This window comes from Saccostrea echinata, unplaced genomic scaffold (genome assembly GCF_033153115.1).
Source record: "Saccostrea echinata isolate AGI-Se365-2 ecotype Australia unplaced genomic scaffold, CSIRO_AGI_Sech_v1 ptg000054l, whole genome shotgun sequence".
Classification (NCBI taxonomy): domain Eukaryota; kingdom Metazoa; phylum Mollusca; class Bivalvia; order Ostreida; family Ostreidae; genus Saccostrea; species Saccostrea echinata.
This window is the reverse complement of record NW_026889803.1, coordinates 41,208,890-41,231,794: the sequence shown is the minus strand read 5'-3', so window position 1 is coordinate 41,231,794 and position 22,905 is coordinate 41,208,890. Positions and strand designations below refer to the sequence as shown.

Genomic DNA, 22,905 nt, shown 5'->3' with positions numbered 1-22,905 from the left:
ATATATATATATATATATATATATATATATATATTAAAATAGAAATATAAATCCACAGTGCTCGGTAAAATTACAAATAAAGAAAGAAACACGAAAACGTTTAGTAAAGCTGTAGTACTTTCATTTTAGATCTTCAGAAGCTTTACAGTAAGTAACACTTAAGTATAACATGTCAGTGATTGTAAAGCTTCTAAAGATTTGAAGTGAAAGAGCTAAAGCTTTACTAAACATTTTCTTTTTGGAAACAAAGTCATAATGGCCCATAAAAGAACAAGGTACAGTTTCAATACAAATCTGGCCCTGTATTTTTCTAAATTATGAAAGTGATGAAAGAAATTAAAATTCATGCTTTCTGAAATGTTGAAACTCCATGCAGTAAGATCAAACAAATCGTTTTTCTCATTTGATTTCCTAAATGCAAATTGTGACGTCATAAACTCGTGCATTTTCCCGTATTTTCTTTAAAAGTTCCAGAAGACATCAATTTTCAGTGAAATTTTCTTTCAGATAATATAGACCACATGCATCGCCCATTAAGATTTTGAGATATGTGATTTTTTAAAGAATTTTACACAACATATCCGAATATTAAAGTGGGAGACGGCTATGGACACTATTTTTTCAAGGAAAATACCCCCTGAAATGAGTCATTTTGAGGCTTTTTCTGCTTAAAACTTAGAAAAATACAAAATTAATGATGTCATATTTCCAGAATGGTCCTCCTTCATGCCATATTCTTTCATGAATTATCACACCCATATACTCAACTCATATTTATGCCAATTTCAAAACTTTTTGAAAACATTCAATTTTTAGGGCACAATAAAGCCAAAACCGTACCCTCTTCTTTGAGAATGCTGACTTAAAACGAGATATTTGAAAACCATGTAACATCAACTTTTTCTGTCAGTTACCTGCTTCTATCAAAGGTTTTATCATACGCAAAACATGCGCTTTAGTATCGAATAAACACCATATGCAGGTGATTGTGGAATATTACTGTATAAATAAGGAACGTTAACGCTTGTATTAGCCTGCTTGTTTTAACGCATTAATAATCATTATGACTGAAATTCTGCTCATCATCTTTCTGCTCAAAACATTTTTGTTTAGAATAGCATTATCCACCTCCAATCACTGCAGTTTTATACAGTTTCTTTTTTGGTTCGGGTAAAGAAGGTCTTTCAAAACATTGGTATTGTCCCATGTCGAGAAGTCATGCAGAATGTTGGTATTTAAATAAGTACTTAACTAGCTTAAGAGGGTTTTCAAGAACGTTGGAATTTCGTCCGAGTCTCAGTTTTGTAAGAAAATTTGTTCTTTTGTGATTTTCGGCCTTTAACAACTCGACGTTTTATTTGAAAATAAGCAATGTCGTTTTTCAATGTAGATATTTTTCAAAACCAAGATTCTGTGCTGGCGTGAAGGATTCTATCAGCTGTATACCGACACTTTCTGATTCTCGATAATCGATATATCGGTGTTTATTGAATACTATTATTGTAAACTCTTCAGCTTTTTAGCTCACCTGAGCCGAAGGCTCAAGTGAGCTTTTCTGATCAAAATTTGTCCGTTGTCTGTCGTCGGCGTTGTTGTCGTTGTCGTTGTAAACTTTTCACAATTTCATCTTCTTCTCCAGAACTACTGGGGCAATTTCAACCAAACTTGGCACAGAGTATCCTTGGGTGAAGGGGGTTCAAGTTTGTTCAAATGAAGGGCCACGCCTTCTTCCAAGGGGAGATAATCATGAATTCATGAAAAATTAATGGCATCATTTAAAAATCTTCTTCTCAAGAACCACTGTGCTTGAAAATATGAAACTTATATGGAAGCATCCTCAGGTAGTGTAGATTCAAGTTTGTTCAAATCATGACCCCCGGGGGTAGGGTGGGGCCACAATGGGCAATCAAAGTTTTACATAGGAATATATAGGAAAACTCTTTAAAAATCTTCTTCTCAAGAACAGCAAAGCCATGATTGGTCATATTTATATGGAAGCATCCTCAGGTAGTGTAGATTCAAGTTTGTTCCAATCATGACCCCCGGGGGTAGGGTGGAGCCACAATGGGCGATCCAAATTTTAAATAAGAATACATAGGAAAAATCTGTAAAAACCTTTTTCACAAGAACAACAAAGCCATGATTGGTCATATTTACATGGAAGCATCCTCAAGTAGTGCAGGTTCAAGTTTGTTCCAATCATGACCCCCGGGGGTAAGGTGGAGCCACAATGGGTGATCAAAGTTTTACATAAAATACATAGGAAAAATTTGTAAAAATCTTTTTCTCGAGAACAGCAAAGCCATGATTGGTTTTTTTTAATGGGTGCATCCTCAGGAAGTGTAGATTCAAGTTTGTTTTAATCATGACCCCCGGGGGTAGAGTGGGGCTACAATGGGTGATCAAAGTTTTACATAGGAATACATAGGAAAAAGCAAGCCTTTTAAAATCTTCTTCTGAAGAACAGCAAAACAATAATTAGTCATATTTAAATGCAAGCATCCTCAGGTAATGTAGATTCAAATTTTGTTCAAATCATGACCCCCCCCCCCCCCCCCCCAGGAGAATAGAGGGGCCATAATAGGGGATCATAGTTATACAAAGGAATACAGATGATATATCAATAAAAATTGTCTTCCTAAGAACAGCATAGCCATTATTTGTCATATTAATTCAAAAGCATCCCTTTGAAGTATAGATTCAAGTTCAAATTTAACCCCCCCCCCTCCCCCTCGAACCACTTTTATATCAAAACTTTTCAAGACTCAACTGATTTCTGCTTTTTCCTAGCCAGAGTGCTCAGGTGAGCGATATGGCCCCTGGGCCTCTTGTTATCCAGTGCTTTCATAAGAGTTTGAGATGATGATCTCAATAGTATTCGAATGAAATGACTGGAATTTGCCTGAAAGGGTCTTTGTAGGGGATAGAGTTTATAATTATTATGTTAAAGTATTTTCATCTGCTGTCTCTCTTGGTGAGTCTACCCATTAGATTTCACCTCTAGCCCAGCTCCCGATTGTCCTACCCTAAAACCTCTCTTTGCTGATAAAATTTTTTGACGTCTTTTGCTTCGTTGTTTTACATACCTGAGTTACTTCCCTGTATGTTGAAAGGTTTATTTATCTTAAATCAGGTATTTAATTCCCATATTATAATTTCCTTTTGTTTTTTTAATATATGGAGAAATGGTTTGCAGTTTATTCGTGTGATTGCTTTCAGGTGATTTACCTCTCATTAATATTCATAAGATCCTGCATAAACTCGAAATTCCATGTCTTTAAATTTTTATATTAAAACCTGGAAGCCTCTTTTGTATCTTTTTTTCTTAAACCCTCCTTCTTAGTTATACGGTCACCTGCGTAGTTCAGTGGTTAGAGCGTTTGCTCTTGCTTTCTCCTGTATCTATTTATTGGCGGAAGAGTTCTTCAACTTGCAATAAACACTTTCATTTCATCATGAAATGATAAAAACACCAATTCTGCATTTTCCTTTAATAGAACAATACCGTTCATGGTAGCCTAGTGGTAGGGCGTTCGCTTCGTGATCAGGAGGCCCGGGGTCGATTCTCGTTCGCCACGCCGCGTCAGGCCTGAAACGTAAACATAGTTCTGACTGTTCCTATGCCAATCGCCTGGCACTAGAAGTGAAAGACACGGGTCTTTGGGATGAGAATTTAAAAACCGAGGTCCAATGTCACGGTAGGCGTTGGCACGATAAAGAACCCTCACTGCTCGAGTCCGAGTATAGGTCTAAATTTGAAGCCCTTCACTGGCATACACTGACGTCTCTATATGAGTGAAAAATTCTTCTCGTATGGGACGTAAAACAACATACATGTACAGTCAATGAAACAATATACTTTCGATTCGAATTTAAAATCAAAAAGGCGTTCGCAACTTTCTTTTTAGTATTAACAATCCTGTCATTTCCGGTAGAAGATATAAAGACAAAATCAAATCATCGGAACTTTATTCGAAAAAGTATATAGCAATTTGCGATTTTTTTTAATTTTTTTTTTCTACATAAACCTTTTTGGTATCTGTCGCCAGTATAGCTCCAATATGGCCGATATGCAAATGAGCAGAAGGAACACCATTTCTCCAAATGATTTATCATAATTTGTCTTTTAAAAAATGTGAAACTTGATTATGCATTCATTTAATTAGTATACTTCAATAATAACAAGATTCTAAACAACACACATTTGAGCACATGAAAATCCTTAATCTTTAATGTATTCAAATCAGATCTAATTTCGCAAAAATATTAATATTACAGACCTGTTATGGACTTCGCCAGAGAGACTGAGATTAAAAATACTTCAAACTCCAGCAAATTATCAACAATCGGACATGTATTCCTTGGCCATAGTAATACACGAATTGTTTGAAAGAAATGGTCCATTTGGAGTGGAGACAATTCAGCTACAACCAATTGGTACATTTTATAAAAGTTTTCGATTTCTCAACTATCATTTTAAGTGGGTATCCATTAGCAAAAAAAAAAAAAAAAAAAAAAGAAAAAAAAGAAAAAAAAAACGGTAGAGATTTCAGTGATATCAAACTTTTTGTCAGAAGACAAAAATTAAAAATATAATTTTGCTTGCAATTTCATTTTTTTTTTTAACAGAAATCATAGAGCGGTTAAAATGTCAAGAGACCATTAATTTTCGCCCTAAATTTGAAACTAATGGGTGTCCCAGAAAGCTCCAAGCTTTAATATCCAAATGTTGGGATGCTAATCCAGAAAGCAGACTAACTCTTAAGGATTTGAAAAAAAGCATCAAAATTTCTACAGAGTAAGTATAAGCTGGAATTCATGGAACTATTTCTTATCATATTATTTTCCAATATACTCATAATACACCTTTAATTGAAAGTTAATGAAAGAGCTGTTGTATTTATACGGAATAACCTATTAAATTTGGACAGGAATTTTGACATCGATGCTTTTGGCAGTCCCACCCGTTGTTGGTTTGATAAATCGTTTGAAAACACCCTTGTTCTTTTTTTGTATCATCATATTAAATTGTTTTGGACGAAAAGTACACCAAACGAAATCTGTTGTAAATTCATCATTAGAATTCTTAATTATTTTTTTTCCCTAGCAAACATACTCATAAAAAAATTCTGTATTAAGTACTTTGATTAGCATCGTTTAGTACTTTACTTAACAATTTTAATATCAAGACAAAGATCTTTCTTTCATTCTGACATTATGAAATACTGGAATGATATTTTGACGACAGCGTTAAAGCCGAGAATTTCTTCGACAATCTTCTGAATAGAATGGAACAATATGCTACAAACTTGGAGGACCTTGTTGAAGAGCGAACGTCAAAATATTTACACGAGAAGAGAAGAGCAGAAGATCTTCTCTATCAATTACTACCTCAGTGAGTTTTTTTAAAGACATTTAATGCATGTGTATTAAAAAAATCACAACAATGTTTCATTTTCAAAATTTTTCAGTTCAATTATTAATTTAATGGTAAAAAAATTCTATCATGAAAACAAGGAACGCATTGTTGCCTGCTGGTGATGTCAAAGCTGAGTGAGACTTTCCTGTCATTTGTTCCATTTCTGTGTGATACGTAATTCGGCGTAGATCTTTTAATGGAATTTTCATGATATACATGTACACTTCCCAAACTTTCAAACAAACACACAGAAAAAAAGACGGACGGTCGCAGTGTAGATGACAATAGCAATGTACAATTAAATCAACGTAGTAAATTACTGCTATCTGCAGTGCATAAATTATGCTCCTAATTGTAGGTCGATTGCTCATCAGATTCAATCCCAGGGATTTGTAGAACCTGAATCATTCGAGTCTGTTACCATTCTGTTTACTGATATTGTGCAGTTCACATCCATTTCTTCTGAATCTTCGCCGTTGCAGGTCAGATTTATTTAACGACATTTCCATTCAGATTGAATTCCTGTACTTTAAAAATAAATATAAACAGTTATTCTCGCAACATAGCAAGATGATGTAATTATACCCCACGCAACAAGTTGCGGGGGGGGGGGGAGGTATAATATTTTGACCCGTCCGTCAATCAGTCAGTCCTTTTTTTGTCAGCGCAAATCCTCTTAAACCGCTGCACAGTATTTCGTCAAACTTTGCAGATATTTAGGACACAGTGTGTTGTTGTGCATATTGCCAGGAAATTCCGATTCCATTATTTTTCTTGGAATTTCGGCACTTTTCAACTTAGATTTTTGGCCATATCTTGAACATAGAGATGAACAATTTGTCAGCACAATTCCTCTTAAACCGCGGCACAGTATTTCGTCAAACTTTGCAGATATTTAGAAGACAGAGTGTGGATGTGCATATTAGCAGGAAATTCCGATTACTTTATTTTTCTTGGAATTTTGGCACTTTTCAACTTAAGACTTTCGACCATATCTTGAATATAGAGATGAACAGTTCGTCAGCGCAACTTCTCTTAAACCGCTGCACAGAATTTCATCGAACTTCGCAGATATTTAGAACACAGTGTGTAGATGTGCATATTGCCAGGAAATTACTATTCTTTTATTTATCTTGGAGTTTTGGCACTTTTCTACTTAGATTTTTGGGCATACATGTATCTTGAATATAGAGATGAACAGTTTGTCAGCACAACTCCTCTTAAACCGCTGCAAAGAATTTCGTCAAACTTAGCAGGTATTTAGGACACAGTTTGAAGTTGTGCATATTGCCAGGAAATTTTGATTCCATTATTTTTGGCCTTAAAGTTTTGGCTATTATTGAAGAAACTTTTCAGCTATGTAATAAGAAAATCCACTGGAATCAGCTTTTGTAATGAAATTATATTTTATAAAAGACACCTATTGATTTTGAGGTCAAAATATTAATGATTCAACACACACAATCTTGGATAGAAGTACACAACCCCACAACCCCCCCCCCCCCCACACACACACAAACATGCACACACACGCATACAGCTCAGAGTAGTGCTTTGCCTAAAATGATTTCACGAGTACAGTATATATACAAAGATCTTTTTATGACCACGTCATAATTTTATTCCCATCAATTATTTAAATGTGTAAATTGTCATACTTTGGACATGAACTTACACTCATTAACAAATCGAAATCACTGAGGAATTTAAATAACAGTTTGCCAGCATAATTCCTGCACTGAATTTCCTGAAACTTTGTAGTTATATCAGACATAATGTGTATATTACCGAGAAATTTTGATTCCATTATTTATCTAGAAACTTCAGCCCAATTAAATTTGTAACAGGCAATGATTTGAATGTCCTTATATGCAAGAAGTTTTGATGTGATGATTTTTTGCAATTACTTGCCCTTTTTGAATTATACTGTGTATTTAAAGTGCACTGTGCCATTCATTATGTGTTGCATTGTCAAGTTTTGGGGAACAGTGGGGTATGTGAGTTTGCTCACTTTTTCTTTCATTTCAGATTGTGGAAATGTTGAATGACTTGTATTCCAGTTTTGACGATGTAATTACCTCGTATGATGTGTACAAGGTGAACTTTTATAAATCAATACTTTGTGATCATATCCACGTATTTTTTTTAAATATTGGCTCAGCTCCTTTTCACTGTTAATCAACATAAAACAATTTAGCAGTTTATGGACAAATATAAACAAATTCAGAAAATAAAAATGATTATTTTTAAGGTAGAGACTATTGGTGATGCCTACATGTGTGCCTCTGGTCTGCCACAAAGGAATATCTATCATCATACAGAAATAGCCAAACTTAGCATATCTATAATGAGGATAGTCAATAAATTCAGAATACGTCACCGGCCACGTAAAAAGCTTGAACTGCGTGCGGAAGTCCATTCAGGTATGCTTTATCTTAAATTAACTTTATTCAGAGTATTCATGAAAAAGACAGTCATGGGGGTTTCTATAATATTTATTTTTTAGGTCCTTGTGTTGCTGGTGTTATTGGTGTTAAAATGCCAAGATACTGCCTGTTTGGAGATACTGTAAATACGGCCTCAAGAATGGAAAGTACAAGTGAAGGTTTGTAGCAATCAACTGCGATCAAACGGAATATTTTTTTTTACCTTTTCGAGAAGTAGAATGCTCTGTATCAATTTATTCCTATTGTCCACAACAAAGTATCGCTTTTACAATTTTTCCATTAAATATATTGCTCGAAAATGGCATGACTTTACAATGTGATTTCTTTAGCTTCAAAAATTCAAATAAGTGGTTCTACTGCAACACTCTTAAAAGACTCACCAGAAGTTCATCTCAGCACAAGAGGAGAAGTCTTTATTAAGGTACCATTATACCATTACTACCATACATGCAAAGCAATGATACATTTATCGAAACACAGGTGCGATTTCAAGTTGGATAGATGATGCCAGGTTTTTTTAAGGTCTTAAAATCAAGGGCCTCGGCCTTTCCATTTGGGAAAAATAGCGACATTAGGTTGAAACACAGGCCTTTAGATCGCTTTAATCCGATTTACAAAAATTTGGGGTGTAAAAAAAAATAAAGGTATGGAACTCATTCATAGGGTACCCACTTTCACCAATAATACATGTATACTTTTAACTCAAATGATCTAAATTTTTACTTTCTATTCATATCTATTCACATATAAACAACCTACATTACTACCAAAGTTCATTCCGAAATTCCGTATACCTCCAGAGATATGCTGAAATCAATTCCAAAATTGACATTTTTTTTTACTCGACATTAGGTTGGGCCTCCGAATATTTTCACTAATTGTAAAATGTGAATGACGGGTCGAATTTTTCCAGGAATTTTTCTATATTCACTAAATATTTGTTTTTTAGCACTCATTCTCTACAAAATTTTATATGTTTTGATCAAAAACTCTTACTAAGTTACCAACAAAATTTTAGCGGTCTAACTTAAAAAAAATCGAATATAATGCATTCCGGGAAAATTTCGTTCAATCATAAAAAAAATTATAAACAAAATGGCTGTGTAGTTGTTGAAGCTGGCATAACCTGGCGTTTTCTAATTATTTATTCGCGAAAGGAATTCTTAAGGACTTAACTGTACATTTTGGAGCAAAAAATCAACATTAAAATGTTGAAAGGTCGTGCAAATATTGTGCAATTGTTCACTGCAGTTCAAACATCGTCTGTATAGATGTGAATGACCAGGGGACCAAGCTAATGTCGAGTAAAAAATATAGGTCAATTTTGGAATTGATTTCAGAATATCTGGGGAAGTATACGGACTTTCGGAATCAGCTTTGGTAGTAATGTAGGTTGTTTATATGTGAATAGATATGAATAGAAAGAAAAATTTTAGATCATTTGATTTAAAAGTATTTTAATCGGAAATGTGGGTACCCCATGTAAGGAGTTACATACTTTTATCTCTTTTTTTAACACCCAAAATTTTTCTTAAGTCGGATTTAAGCGATTCAAGGGCCTGTGGGTTGAAATTGAGAAAAATATCATATGTAACATCTTTCTAAATAAATTCAACTAGAGTTTGTTTTTTTTTATTTGCAAGGTATTTATTAAGTTATTGTACATTCAGTCAATCTGTTTTGGAGCCTGCGTTTTAGATTTTTTTTTATTTAAACGCCGATTCTGATATACATGTTACTGAGTTCGGACATACTTTTTTTTTTATAGTTTTTTAGAGATATTTTTGTTTCGAATCGCCTTTTTGTGGATTTTCTTTTAGGCTATGAAATTGGAAACGCACACACACTTTTACCATTGGGAATGGGTAGAATACGGGTCTACGACCCCTTAAAATCCCCATGATGCACTATATTTTTTCTAAATTAAGAATTTGTATTAAGTAGAAATTAAACTTTGTATATCTTTTAGAGTCGTTAACTATTTAAAATTTATAACTCACCTATGAACACACTTTAATCAATTACATGGAAATATTTTACAATCAAACCCCTGCGTTATATTGAAATACTGTTCAGAGGTTTTTCCGAATATTTAAAGGGTAGAGGATAATATCAACGTATTTCAAATCATTCACTTCTTAATTGTAGCTGGTTGTTTGTGTATCTATAGTGTTAATATCAGTTGTAAAATTTTCTGTAGTCAAGTGCCCTGATTCTTTAAAGAATCCTGTACTAAAGTATTGTTAATTTTGTAGGACAGGGTCAAGCTAACCTTTTGTTTGAGCATAGGTTTCTGTGTTGTTGGTTGTAAACCTTTGTAAAATAACAACACGATAACCTTTTGGTTATGTACTTTATAGGTTTCTGTATTATTGGCTGTAAACCTTTACAAAATAAGTACATCATGCGTTGTTCTTCTGTAAAGACCCCCTTTTTAGCTACCTGAGCCGACGGCTTAAGTGAGCTTTTTTGATCGAAATTTGTCCGTTGTCTGTCGTCTTCGTTGTAAACTTTTCACATTTTCATCTTCTTCTCAGGAACCACTGGGCCAATTTCAACAAAACTTGCCAGAAAGTACCCTTGGGTAAATGGTATTCAAGTTTATTCAACTGAAGGGCCACGCCTTCTTCCAAGGGGAGATAATTATGAATTCGTGAAAATTAATGGAATCATTTAAAAATCTTCTTTTCAAGAACCACTGTGCTTGAAAATTTGAAACTTATTTGGAAGCATCCTCAGGTAGTGTAGATTCAGGTTTGTTCAAATCATGATCCCTGGCGGTAGGGTGGGGCCACAATGGGCGATCAAAGTTTTACATAGGAATATATAGGAAAAATCTTTAAAAATCTTCTTCTCAAGAACAGCAAAACTATGATTGGTCATATTTATATGGAAGCATCCTCATACAGTGTAGATTCAAATTTGTTCAAATCATGACCCCCGGGGGTAGGGTGGGGCCACGATGGGCGATCAAAGTTTTACGTACGAATACATAGGAAAAATCTTTAAAAGTCTTCTTCTCAAGAACAGCAGAGCCATGATTGGTAATCTTTTTATGGAAGCATCCTCAGGTAATGTAGATTCAAAATTGTTCAAATCAGGACTCCCCAGGAGAATAGAGGGGCCATAACAAGGGATCATAGTTATACAAAGGAATACAAATGATATATCAATAAAAGTTTTCTTCTCTTTAGAACAACAAAAGCCATTGTTTGTCTTATTAATTCAAATGCATCCCTATGAAGTATAGGTCAAAGTTAGTTCAAAATAACCCCCCACCCCCAAACCAGTTTTATATTTAAACTTTTCAAGACTGAACTGATTTCTGCTTTTTCCTAGCCAGAGTGCTTAGGTGAGCGATATGGCCCCTGGGCTTCTTGTCTTTGTATCGGTTTCCGTTTTCTAGATAGATCATGCTAAGCAACTGATTTCCTTTACATGTCGATTACTTTGCAAATGATTTTTTGTCTAGTTTTGCAGAATGTGTTTGATGGAAAATCACATTTTCAGACTCATCATAAGATTACTGCCATCTACTTGGGAAGATGGGTGCATTGTTGTTAGTGTAACAGTTGTTTGTTTCTTTTTACTTGTACCGTGCAAATGTACTTTTGTCCATTTTTGTAGGGTAAAGGAGTTATGCTTACATACTGGTTGGAATGGAAGGAGGGTGGCAATCAAAACTTCACATTTTTAGAGGAGTCAACTTTGGAATCATCTCAAAATTCAATGTTGAACAATACCTTAATGAACAATCTGAAGGCTTGAGTAGCCTTTAGACTACCATGTGTTGTTCTAGCAGATACCAATATCTTCTGGTTTCATTCCACACCATCTTGAATTCCATCTTTGTTATTAACGAATCTTTCACAACGAGGACAAGCCAGAACATTTTAAAAGTGTGTATAATAAATGTCAGAAAAAATTGTCCATATTACTCTCTTCTTGCCAAAAAATACATAATGAGAAAATGATTTGCATTAGCAAAGTACAGCCAGCGTTTTATGATGAAATGTTAAAGGTATAAATATAGTTCAAAATTACGACGATCATATTAGAATTCTGTCAGTAATTACATGTTTTAATTCCTCAATGCTTAATTTTATTGGATTTTTAACTTACTTGAAAAAATATACCGTTTGATAGTCATAATAAGAAGATTCTCAAACTTGTACATGTATTGTTCTCTGTTTGTAAATTTACCAAACAAGATTGATTTCTTATTGAAACAAACTAACCGGTTTAGTTTATTCAAAATCCATTCTTCAATTTCCAACCAAAGTTCTTTAACACAGAAGCAGTCAACAAAAAGATGATCAATAGTTTCAATATCAGTATCACAGAAGGAACATAATGGTGAATCAATTAATTTTAATTTGTAAAGATAACTTTTATTAGGAATTATTCTATGTAAAATTTGAAATTGTAACCATTGAAATTTAGATTCTTGAATTGTTTTAAATGGTAGCTCAAATATTTTTTCCCATGATGCCTCACAAAATTGCTCTCCTTCTTTTCTCCATTTTATAACTGAAATTATTTCACCCTTTTTATTTTTAATGAGAAGACTAAACATATCTTTACACCCTTTTTTACTCTTGAAAAAAATAAGTAAACTAGCAGAAATAAGTGGTCTGGAAATTGAAATTGTTTTGTAATCTTTAAAACAGGCTAGTCTCTTTCTTATAGCAGTTCTTAGTCCTGCATATTCAATATAATTTTTTTTAACATTAAAGTTATTCTGAATGTTATTAAAACTATAAATATTACCATTTGGATCAAGGAAATCATTAATTAAAACAAAACCAGAACTAAAATAACTTTTAATAAAAATTGACCGGCCACCAATGGTGACCTTTGGATTGTACCAAACATGTTCTTGCTGGAGTGTAAAACCATTCATAGCTTCATTCTGATATACTTTAGACCAGCTAAAAAAACATCTTTCCAGAATTTATTTCTCCAGTTATTGCCTAAATTCTTAATATAATCAATTCTAAACATCCAAAGATGATTTATACTTGTTTTTAATTCTGCCTCAAGTAAGCTGATCCATTTGGCTTTTGAATGTATTACCAGTCTTATCCAACTTGCCTTCAATGATGTAACAAAATCTTTATAATCTATCATCTTTAGACCACCATATCTGTACTCTTGAATTATAACATTTTTCTTAATTTTATGATTCTTCTTATTCCGAAGGAAATTATACAAATCTTTTTCAAAAGCACTTATTACTTCTTCACTGGGATTTGGTAAAGTTAGGATTAGATGGTTTAGTTTAGGAATTAATAATGTTTTTATTACAGTCAATCTTCCATGAGGAGTGAGCGTAACCATGGAATCATATTCATAGTAAATTGGATCTACAATGCTGCATCGAGATTGGTATATATCATGGTACCAATACAAGTAAACTAGCTAATTATAGGGGAATAAGGGAGTATTCATTAATGTTGGTTCTATTTATTTCACGCACATTTTCTGATATCAAGAAAATCGATTTTTTGATTTCAAAAATTCAGAAATTCATTTTCTGATATATAAAACAAAATCAGTGTTCTGATATTTTGATATCAAGAATTTCATTTTTTTTATATCAGAAAATTTACATTAATTTCTGATATATGATTGATTGATTGTACGTTGTTACGTCCCATTCGAGAATTTTTCACTGATATAGAGACGTCACCATATACCGGTGAAGGGCTTCAAATTTTGACCTTTACTCGGCACTCAGGGCCATTGAGCAGTGAGGGATCTTTATCGTGCCAACGTCTGCCGTGACACGGGGCCTCGGTTTTTAAGGTCTCATCCGAAGGATCCGAAGCACTTCAATGTGTGCCGAGAGCATGGCGAAGGAACAGTTGCTACCCATTTTTTATCGACTTAGGTCAGTGGCGGCCGAGATTCGAACTCACGACCTCCCGATCACGGAGCAAGCGCTCTACCGACTAACCTACCCTGAGCAGTAATTTCTGATACAAGATTTGCTTATATCAAAAAATCACTTTCTGATATAAAAAAAAATCAAAATTTGATTTTATTTTGACTGATATTTGTATTTCTCCAATCTAGACTCCGCCCGTTACATTTAAATGGGTGGGGGATAACCAAGATGAGAAGGACACAGAGGGAAGGGAGAAGGAGGATAAGAAGGACACAAAGGGAAGATACTTTTGATACCAGAAAATGATTTTTTTTTTTTTGCTTATATCAAAAAATCACTTTCTGATATAAAAAAAAATCAAAATTTGATTTTATTTTGACTGATATTTGTATTTCTCTAATCTAGACTCCGCCCATTACATTTAAATGGGTGGGGGATAACCAAGATGAGAAGGACACAGAGGGAAGGGAGAAGGAGGATAAGAAGGACACAAAGGGAAGATACTTTTGATACCAGAAAATGATTTTCTAATTGCAAAAAATTAAATTCTTAATATCAAAAATTATATTCTCCCTCACTTCGTTTGTCCGAATATAATTCAATTAAGTGCTCAATAATCAACAACACGTATGTCGTAAACGGGATACTGCTTGCTAGCTCTTTATTTTCTGTGTATAAACAATTTGTCAACCTTAATATTTTATATATGTAATCTATATAGAGCAAATACTATTCAATACATATCATGTACAACATTGATTTAAAATATATATGGCAATCCTAAGTCATCTATTGAAGTTTCATAAGTGTGTCATCATTTTCAGGCATTTTTCACAATTTTCACTCTTCTTTTGACATCCTAAGAACCAAGCGAGCTATTTTTAGTTTTTATTTCTATTTTTAGTAACAATGGCAACAATGCTCACAAAAAAAACGTAAATCCATAAAAAGAATTATGTATCTCAGATTGTCTACCTGTGTGCCAAGTTATACTGACTATAGAAGTAGGATTTTGAAAGAATTTCACATAAATTAATATTTTTAAAAACCATGCACCCCCCCCCCCCCCCAATAAATAAATAAAAAGAGCATGCACAGAATTATGTATCTACGAGTAGTATTCTTTGTGTCAAGTTATATTTAAATCAGACCAAAACAGTAAGAGCAAACTGCATTTGGAAAACATTTCGTAGAAATTTCTATTTTTAGTAACCATGGCATGACCGTTCATAAAATATCAAAAGCCGTCGCAATAAAATATGTATCTTGTGTGCCAAGTTATATTGAAATCGGACCAAAACTGTAGGTGGAGTAGGATTTTAAAGGAATTTCACAGAATAAATCACACACGGGGAAACGTAAACTGTTTCTGTAAACAGGGCACGAGCTCTGTTATTGTTAATGTTTACGATTCGCCGGGTGTGTTCAATTTGTTAAACTCTGCACACATCACTGAGCATGGACTAAAACACTGATGAGTTGGGTTTGTTTTCTCACAATTCTAGTCTGAATTTTCTGGATTATAGTTTTAATATTTTTCATTAATACACAACAAAATATCTATTTTTTTTCTTAAGTATTAAGGATAAAGTTTAGTTTTGTGAAAATGCAAGGATGTGTCAATCAAACGAGACCCGAAATTTGTAGTTTCAATCATTTCCAGATATAATAAATTTTTTATTATATTTTCGTGTGAAATGCTATTGTAACATATAAGTCATGATATTATACAGAAAATTTGATGAAATATTGACTTCAAATCTGTGTCTAAGCCCCTTTAAAGAAATTTCATAAAATTTTCTATTTCAGTAACCATGGCAACACCGTTCACAAAAATCACACCCCCACACACAAACACCCCCCCCCACCCCCCATATATATATATATATATATATATATATATATATATATATATATATATATATATATATATATATATATATATACATTTATTTATTAAGCACGCAGATATTTACTTTATAAGGACCCACAATTTGGGGTTGAAATCTCGACCTCCGAAATCTGTCTCCAAGCAGTACAGGGACAGCGCGCAAGACCGCTCGGCAATCTAGGCAAGTCAAAAAACTGGCTTTCGATGCTGATGGGATTCTGGATATTTGAAAGGGGAAGGGGGAGGGGGTATTCGTGAGCAGGGTATTTTTCCCATATCTTATTTTACAGAATGTTACAGGCCTATTAAAATTTTTATTGTTGGGACCTTCAGGTCAATGTTAATAATTATATAAATTTTAATGTTAACTATTCTTAGTTGTAAATTTTACTAGTTCACTTCAAATGAAAATCCACATTTTCATAATGCACATCATGTCATCACAATAAATTTATGTATCTTAAGGTTTTACCAAACAGGTTGGGGGGAAACGTACATTCCGCTATAATAGTGGTATCTCACTATTATAGTGAAATATCGCTATATTTGCCGCCGTAGATAGTCTCGAATTCATCGGATACCATGCAAGGTGTTTGAAGCGCAAGCCATGGTGGGTATTAAAATGAACAATAATTGTCATGTTTGCATGTTATGAATTTTAATAAATTTTCTACCGTTGCGTTTAATAATGCGAACACTCTTTTTTTAACGGAAGTTGCATTTTTAACATAGCAACCGTTGATTGCGGGCTTTTTAAACCTGTTTGAATCTCACTTATTTCTCATATATGTGCACAAATTGATGCTTGTTACAATTGTCAACTCGCACTGGTAGAGGTTTGTCGAGTTTACTTAGAAAAAGATGATTTCTGTCTGCATGGTTACGGGTATGGAGGCCCGTTATGGCAAAAGGAAAAATCAGTATTTTGTACTCGTCTATTTACTTGCCACACGATGCATTTCATTATGAAAATACAATTCACTTTTCTTCCATATTAATATATTTTTGGTTTGCTGTTTATTCCTTATATCATCTTACATATGCATGCATTCAAAAAGTTTGTTGTGTTTCTTTTGAAATCAAAGTTGTAATTGACCCCCCCCCCCCCCCACGTTCGATGTTTAATGTTATTTAGAAATTTCTAGTTTTTATATATTTGAAATCTACATATATTACATTGTGAAATATACTGAAAACAAGATATTCTGTTTTGTTATAGGAAGTTAAAAAACACATATAACTATATGAGAAAATTTTAATCCTCTGCTGCTGATTCTCCAGAATCGACCTCGTCTCCTACAATGATAATAATAAGACGTTAACATGAAATTTTCATGTAAATATATATTATTAAACTTGTGTGTGTGTGTGTTTTGTGGGGGTTGATTTTTTTTTATGTATTTAGTCATCAAGCTCAAAAGAGTCAACTTCTTCGTACAATCCGGGAAAAAACAAAAAGGGTCAAGTTTGCCGAGGGAGAAGAAAAGGGCCTGTAAGAATGGAATACATCACAAATTCTTTGAAAAGGACACAGACTCTTAGAAATAGACGACTTGGAATCTTCAAACAGGTAACTCTCCAACATTATGAGTCTAAATGAAAAAAAAATCTGTAAATATATACCTTCAAAAATAGCAGTGGCCTCTTCAAGAGCTACAACAACTTCCTTGTAGAATGAAAGAATGACGTCTTTTTTGGCAGTATTCAATCTTTCTCGATGCCATGTTTGCAGGAGAATCGAAGCTGTATCAACTGACCCAACCTTCTGATTTCAGAAATGCCACTGAGGACCATGTCGACAATTTCTCGTATCGTCTTTCGTTCGATTTTATGAAATTCGGAACGCTCATTTGGAAAAATGAAAACTGGGACAAGTTTTTGTCCTTTTCCTAGGAGACAAAACGATATATTAAATTAACATTGATGACCAGGATGTATACAGATACTGTTTTTGTAACATACATGTTACTTCTTTTAATTGGGTATAAAGCGCCAAAAACAATACTTTATTAAATATAAACATAGGTAATCAAAGATTACGAAGCTCACCTCGACGAATGTTATCTATAAGTAAGGCAAATTTTACATCATATTTTTTTTCTAGTTAGGGTACATCCCAAGATCAATATCCATGCAAGTTTGGTTTAAGTAGGACTTATAGTTACTTGGAAATAGACCTGCTCAAAAAACTGTTTACTAATCAAGAAAATTTTCGTCAGTTCCAACATCCAAAGCAAGTCTGGAAGTTTCATCCTTGAATGCACCATCTATGCAAGTTTAATCATAACAGGCCATAATTTTATAAAGCTAATCCAAAAAAAAATTATCCTGGTCACTCATCTAGAAAATGTAAGTCAGATTCAGAATCCAAAGAAAGTCTGGAAGTGTTCATCCCTAGATACAGCATCCATGCTAATTTAGTAAAAATATTGCTAAAATTCACGCATGTGGAAAATCTAGCTCTGATCCAGCATTCAAAGCAGGTTTGTTAGTGTACATCCCTAGATGCATCATCCATGAAAGTTTGGTCTAGGTAGGGCTTATAGTCACTTGGGAATGAGACTGCTCCAAAATCTAAATCTGGTCTCATATGTGGAAAATCTAAATCAGATCCAGCATCTGAATCAAGTGTGGTAATGTCCATCCCTAGATGCATCATCCATGCAAGTTTGGTCCAGGTAGGGCTTATAGTTACTTGGGAATGGACCTGCTCCAAAAACTTTAACCTGGTCACTCATCTGGAAAATCTAGGTCAGATCCAGCATCCGAATCAAGTGTGGCAGTGTCCATCCCTAAATGCATCATTCATGCAAGTTTGGTCCAGATAGGGCTTATAGTTTCTTGGGAATGGACCTGCTCCAAAAACTTTAACCTGGTTACTCATCTGGAAGATCTAGGTCAGATCCAGCATCTGAAGCAGGCGTGGTAGTGTCCATCCCTAGATGCATCATCCATGCAAGTTTGGTCCAGGTAGGGCTTATAGTTACTTGGGAATGGACCTGCTCCAAAAACTTTAACCTGGTCACTTATCTGGAAAATCTAGGTCAGATCCAGCATCCGAAGCAGGTTTGTTAGTGTCCATCCCTAGATGCATCATCCATGCAAGTCTGGTCTAGGTAGGGCTTATAGTTACTTGGGAATGGACCTGCTCCAAAAACTTTAACCTGGTCACTCATCTGGAAAATCTAGGTCAGATCCAGCATCTGAAGCAAGTGTGGAAGTGTCCATCCCTAGATGCATCATCCATGCAAGTTTGGTCCAGGTAGGGCTTATAGTTACTTAGGTATGGACCTGCTCCAAAAACTTTAACCTGGTCACTCATCTGGAAAATCTAGGTCAGATCCAGCATCCGAAGCAAGTGTGGCAGTGTCCATCCCTAGATGCATCATCCATGCAAGTTTGGTCCAGATAGGGCTTATAGTTACTTGGGAATGGGACTTGCTCCCAAAACTTTAACCGGGACGCCGACGCCAACGCCGGGGGTATAGCATAAGCTCATCTCGACTTCGTCGAGGTGAGCTAAAAAGTAACCTTTGTAAATCATTTGTTTTAAACAAATACTTTCTGTATTTTATAAACGTTTGTGGATTCCTGTAACACTTACTCTTTTTTTCTGATTTCTAAACCTATTCGTGCTATTGGGAAGGGAAAAATTTAAAATCTTCCCCCTAAGATAAGAAATTATACTAATAAATGTATATAAAAAGTTTGTTAGTAAACTTTCAATTGAAAATAATCTTAGCTTAATAACCTGGCATTTGTCCTTGTGCAATTTTGTTATGATAAGACTCTCGATTTGCTTTACAATGCGCTGCAAAGTTAATGAGATCCTCATCTAACTCAACCCCATTCAGAGAGGTGTGCCGACAAACTGTAGCTGGGTTGAGGTAATTAGAATTTCTCAAGTATTGTCGCCATTTTAAAATTTCTGTGTGAAGAGGGATTTCATAGGTTGAGTCTTCCCCACAGTTTTGTGCTCCGATAAAGGTTTTCCTCATCTATATTTGAATATACAATGCATATAAACAGCCCTTAAGGTACTTATTTTGCTGGATATAATGATGTAAAACAATCTTGATGCGCTTATGATTGTATGTGGTTAACGTGTGATTATTTGTGTCTATATATTACTAGTATTATTATATTCTGAAAAATCTTATTACTGATGGCTGTGCGTTCATTTTAACATTTATGCCAAATTAAGATTTTTTTACCGTATCAAATATATTCTATGTATTTAATAATTATATAATTTAATCTCATATGTATTTTAATACAATTCAACCTCGTATGCATTTTTTATTTAAAAACTATTCCAGCATTACAAACATTCTGTTCTTTCTTGTAGCTAAAAGATCTTCATATCTTGACTAAAACCGAGTTTTCAGTTACCCTAGTCACGGAGATTGGGAGAAAATTTGAAGAAAAGAGCAGCAACTTTTTAAATGTATACCATTTTTTTCTCGGGTAAACGGTTTTCTAATGTTGAATACAATTTTTGTATCATTGATATATTGTATTAATAATTACATATTGAATTTCATTTAGCAAAATAAAGACAATGATGTCAATAAGAATGAATCACAGGAGTTCCACTTGCATCCGTCAAGCCCCCAAAGAGAAGATGAACCTATACATACCAGCTTCCCCTCGCCTGTTGCAAAGCACAATAAAGGTAAAACTTTATAAAATGTAAAAACATAATAGCACATTGTTTTATGCAGTCAACATAAATATTATTTTTATTCATTCTATAGTTGCCGAAAAAAGGAAAAGATGTAAAAGAAACTCATCAAAATCTCTAACTGATCACGTTGAATATGATAATCTGTGTCAAGTGTGCATGAAAAAACACAAAGGAAAAAAAGAAAAGGAGGTATGGGTTGGATGCAGTAGGCAGGGATGTAAGAGGAGGTTTCATACCCGCTGTACTGGATACGTAATAATGGACGAAGAGGTTTTGAAAAAGATGAGACATTATTGTAATGACCATAGAAATTTTCGAAATGTAAATAACTCTTACAAGGCAAAATAAGAAAATTTGGATATTATGTACGATATGTGTAAGATAGAAACGATACATAATAGGATAAATACCTTGTCTAATGTGTCAACATTTCTTACTGATCTGAGCCATCTGCTTTCATCAGGAATTCCTGGTGGCATCCAGCACTTAGTTTTCCTATTATAGGCTTCTAAAAGAAAGTCCCCTCCCTCGCCTTTACTTGTATGACCCGAAGCAGAGAAAGATTCGTTGTTCGTTATAAATTGTTTTATGTCCTCAGGAGCTAATACTCTCATACGAAGGTCTTTGAATTCAATTTCCTGATAATGAGTCATGTTTAGACCATAGAATAAATTAGCAAATTTTGTTCTACCAGCAAGCATTACAGATGAGTTATTCCGCCTTGTTCCAGCCCGAAAGAAAACAAGGGAAAGGCAATATGTGAATACAATATCTTTCATAAAAATGAAATTAGGATTGGAGGCGTCCTTCAAGAATTGATAAAACTCTTGAAGAGATGGAGTTTTCTCATGGTTTATGCATTGTCTCACATATGGAAGAATAAGCTCATCACAGGTTCCAAAGAAAAATATACAGAATGCTTGCCATGATTTGTGGTGGTCAAAAGCATTTTTGAAACTGGAAAGAGCTTTCGTAGTCTTGAAGTTCAACAAGAATTACATCGAAAAGAAGTTTGAAAAGACCTCTCACCATATTCATTTCATAGTGTCCCAATCCAGGTATGATAAGTATGTCTTGTAATTCTCGATCTTTTTCAATTGCACGTGAACCAAGGACATAGGGCAGACCATCTGACCCGACCACTGTCCACTTCCGATTACCTCCAACGCTGCATCTACCTTTAATGTCTTTCAAGATTGTGCTGACAGATGAATATGAACAAGGGTTGCTCATGCAAGGCTCTCCCATTAAGAGCGTCGGGGATACAAGTGGATGTTTGTGTTCAACCTTTTCATATAGTGTTTGAAGTGAGTATTTGGTTCTGTCGTCAACAGAATTTTTGTCAACGTCATCTTTTATCTCGCCATTCATCTGAGCTTGCTGGTCGTACACCATCATGATCCTACGTCGTAAAAAGTCATCTCGTAGTCTGTTAAAGTCAATGGAGGATGCATGGATAAAATCACTCACACATGCTATCTGCTCTTCGGATGATAGTTCAGAGCTATATAACCAAAGAAAAGGTGAAAGATGGTGAAAGATGTGGCTGATGCTGTAACTTGACACAAGTTTGAGGAAACAGATGCAATAATGTAGTAATAACGCTCGTTTTTACTTGTGCATTGTGTCTTACCCTCCAGTTTCTACACAAAACTTGATTATTATCATAAAAGCTTATAACATCTTGATTGACTGGACAGATAATTTCTGAACCACTTTGTTCTTTCAACCACCTCAAAATCGTTTTGTAGGAACCTGCAGGTTCAGTCTCAGAATTAAAGTCACACAGGGTCTTGCTACCAGAAAAATGATAACTGATAATGTTTCTAGCAAATGCTAAAGGGGTTACGAGGTTTGAAAGGCTTGCCTTATACAAGGACTCAATGCACGATACTAGGGCAAGACACCTCTTGTTGTTCTCTAAATTTGATATGTCAGCAGTTGACATTAAAAACTCGACAACAATTTCATTTCGACATTGCAGCCATTCTTTGGGATTGAAATTTACTAGTTTTTCTGTATTTCTATAGTCATTTTGAATTGTTAAACAGTCTTCTTTAACATTGCTCGATATACGTTTTCCGATTACTGAAGCAATATCTTTCAATTCACTCATCGAACATTCCGTTTCAATATACTGAATGATTTCATCTTGAAATGTTTTCGACTTCTTCGAGTATGCACTAACACATGAGGAACAAATATAATTTCCCCTTTTTCGTGGAATCGAGTCAATAATACTTTTAGACACTTTTTTATTCTGGATATTGAGTAGTTGTGACTCGTTGTTTGAAGTTGTCTTGTGGTTTAAACAACAACATTCTGGCACAAATCTAGAAGTCTAAAAGATTAATTCTTTTAGTGTGATTTTAGCGATGCTATTTTAATTTATATGATTTAAATTAAACTGATATTTTTCGAATATTGCAAAAAAAAAATCAGAGCTATTTCAAGCAGCTTTTCGAGTTAAATAGTTCTTACCTTAAGTGCATATAATGTTATATAACATACGTGTGTGTTGAGTTAAAATATAGTTAATTCATAATTGTTTGAAAAGTTGTTAAAAATAGG

At 34.2% G+C, this 22,905-nt stretch overlaps 2 protein-coding genes across 2 annotated transcripts in view; one reads left to right on the top strand and one right to left on the bottom strand.

The window, feature by feature from the left end:
- Positions 1-14,266, top strand: part of LOC133204883 (atrial natriuretic peptide receptor 1-like) — a 77,960-nt gene extending 63,694 nt beyond the window's left edge. The window contains exons 17-26 of the mRNA XM_061340627.1: positions 4,279-4,437; positions 4,630-4,798; positions 5,249-5,395; positions 5,778-5,901; positions 7,448-7,516; positions 7,671-7,842; positions 7,926-8,024; positions 8,196-8,287; positions 11,494-11,628; positions 14,162-14,266. Of these exons, the coding sequence (XP_061196611.1) occupies positions 4,279-4,437; positions 4,630-4,798; positions 5,249-5,395; positions 5,778-5,901; positions 7,448-7,516; positions 7,671-7,842; positions 7,926-8,024; positions 8,196-8,287; positions 11,494-11,628; positions 14,162-14,266 (1,271 nt within the window). The remainder of the gene's footprint in view (positions 1-4,278; positions 4,438-4,629; positions 4,799-5,248; positions 5,396-5,777; positions 5,902-7,447; positions 7,517-7,670; positions 7,843-7,925; positions 8,025-8,195; positions 8,288-11,493; positions 11,629-14,161) is intronic.
- A 2,636-nt stretch (positions 14,267-16,902) lies between these two features.
- LOC133204882 (uncharacterized) lies at positions 16,903-21,319 on the bottom strand. The gene is made up of 3 exons (XM_061340626.1): positions 20,745-21,319; positions 19,399-19,645; positions 16,903-16,943 (listed from the first exon to the last, which is right to left on the bottom strand). Exons 1-3 carry the CDS (start codon positions 21,111-21,113, stop codon positions 16,903-16,905), a joined length of 657 nt encoding a protein of 218 aa, XP_061196610.1. The 5' UTR covers positions 21,114-21,319.
- Positions 21,320-22,905: the final 1,586 nt, after the last annotated feature.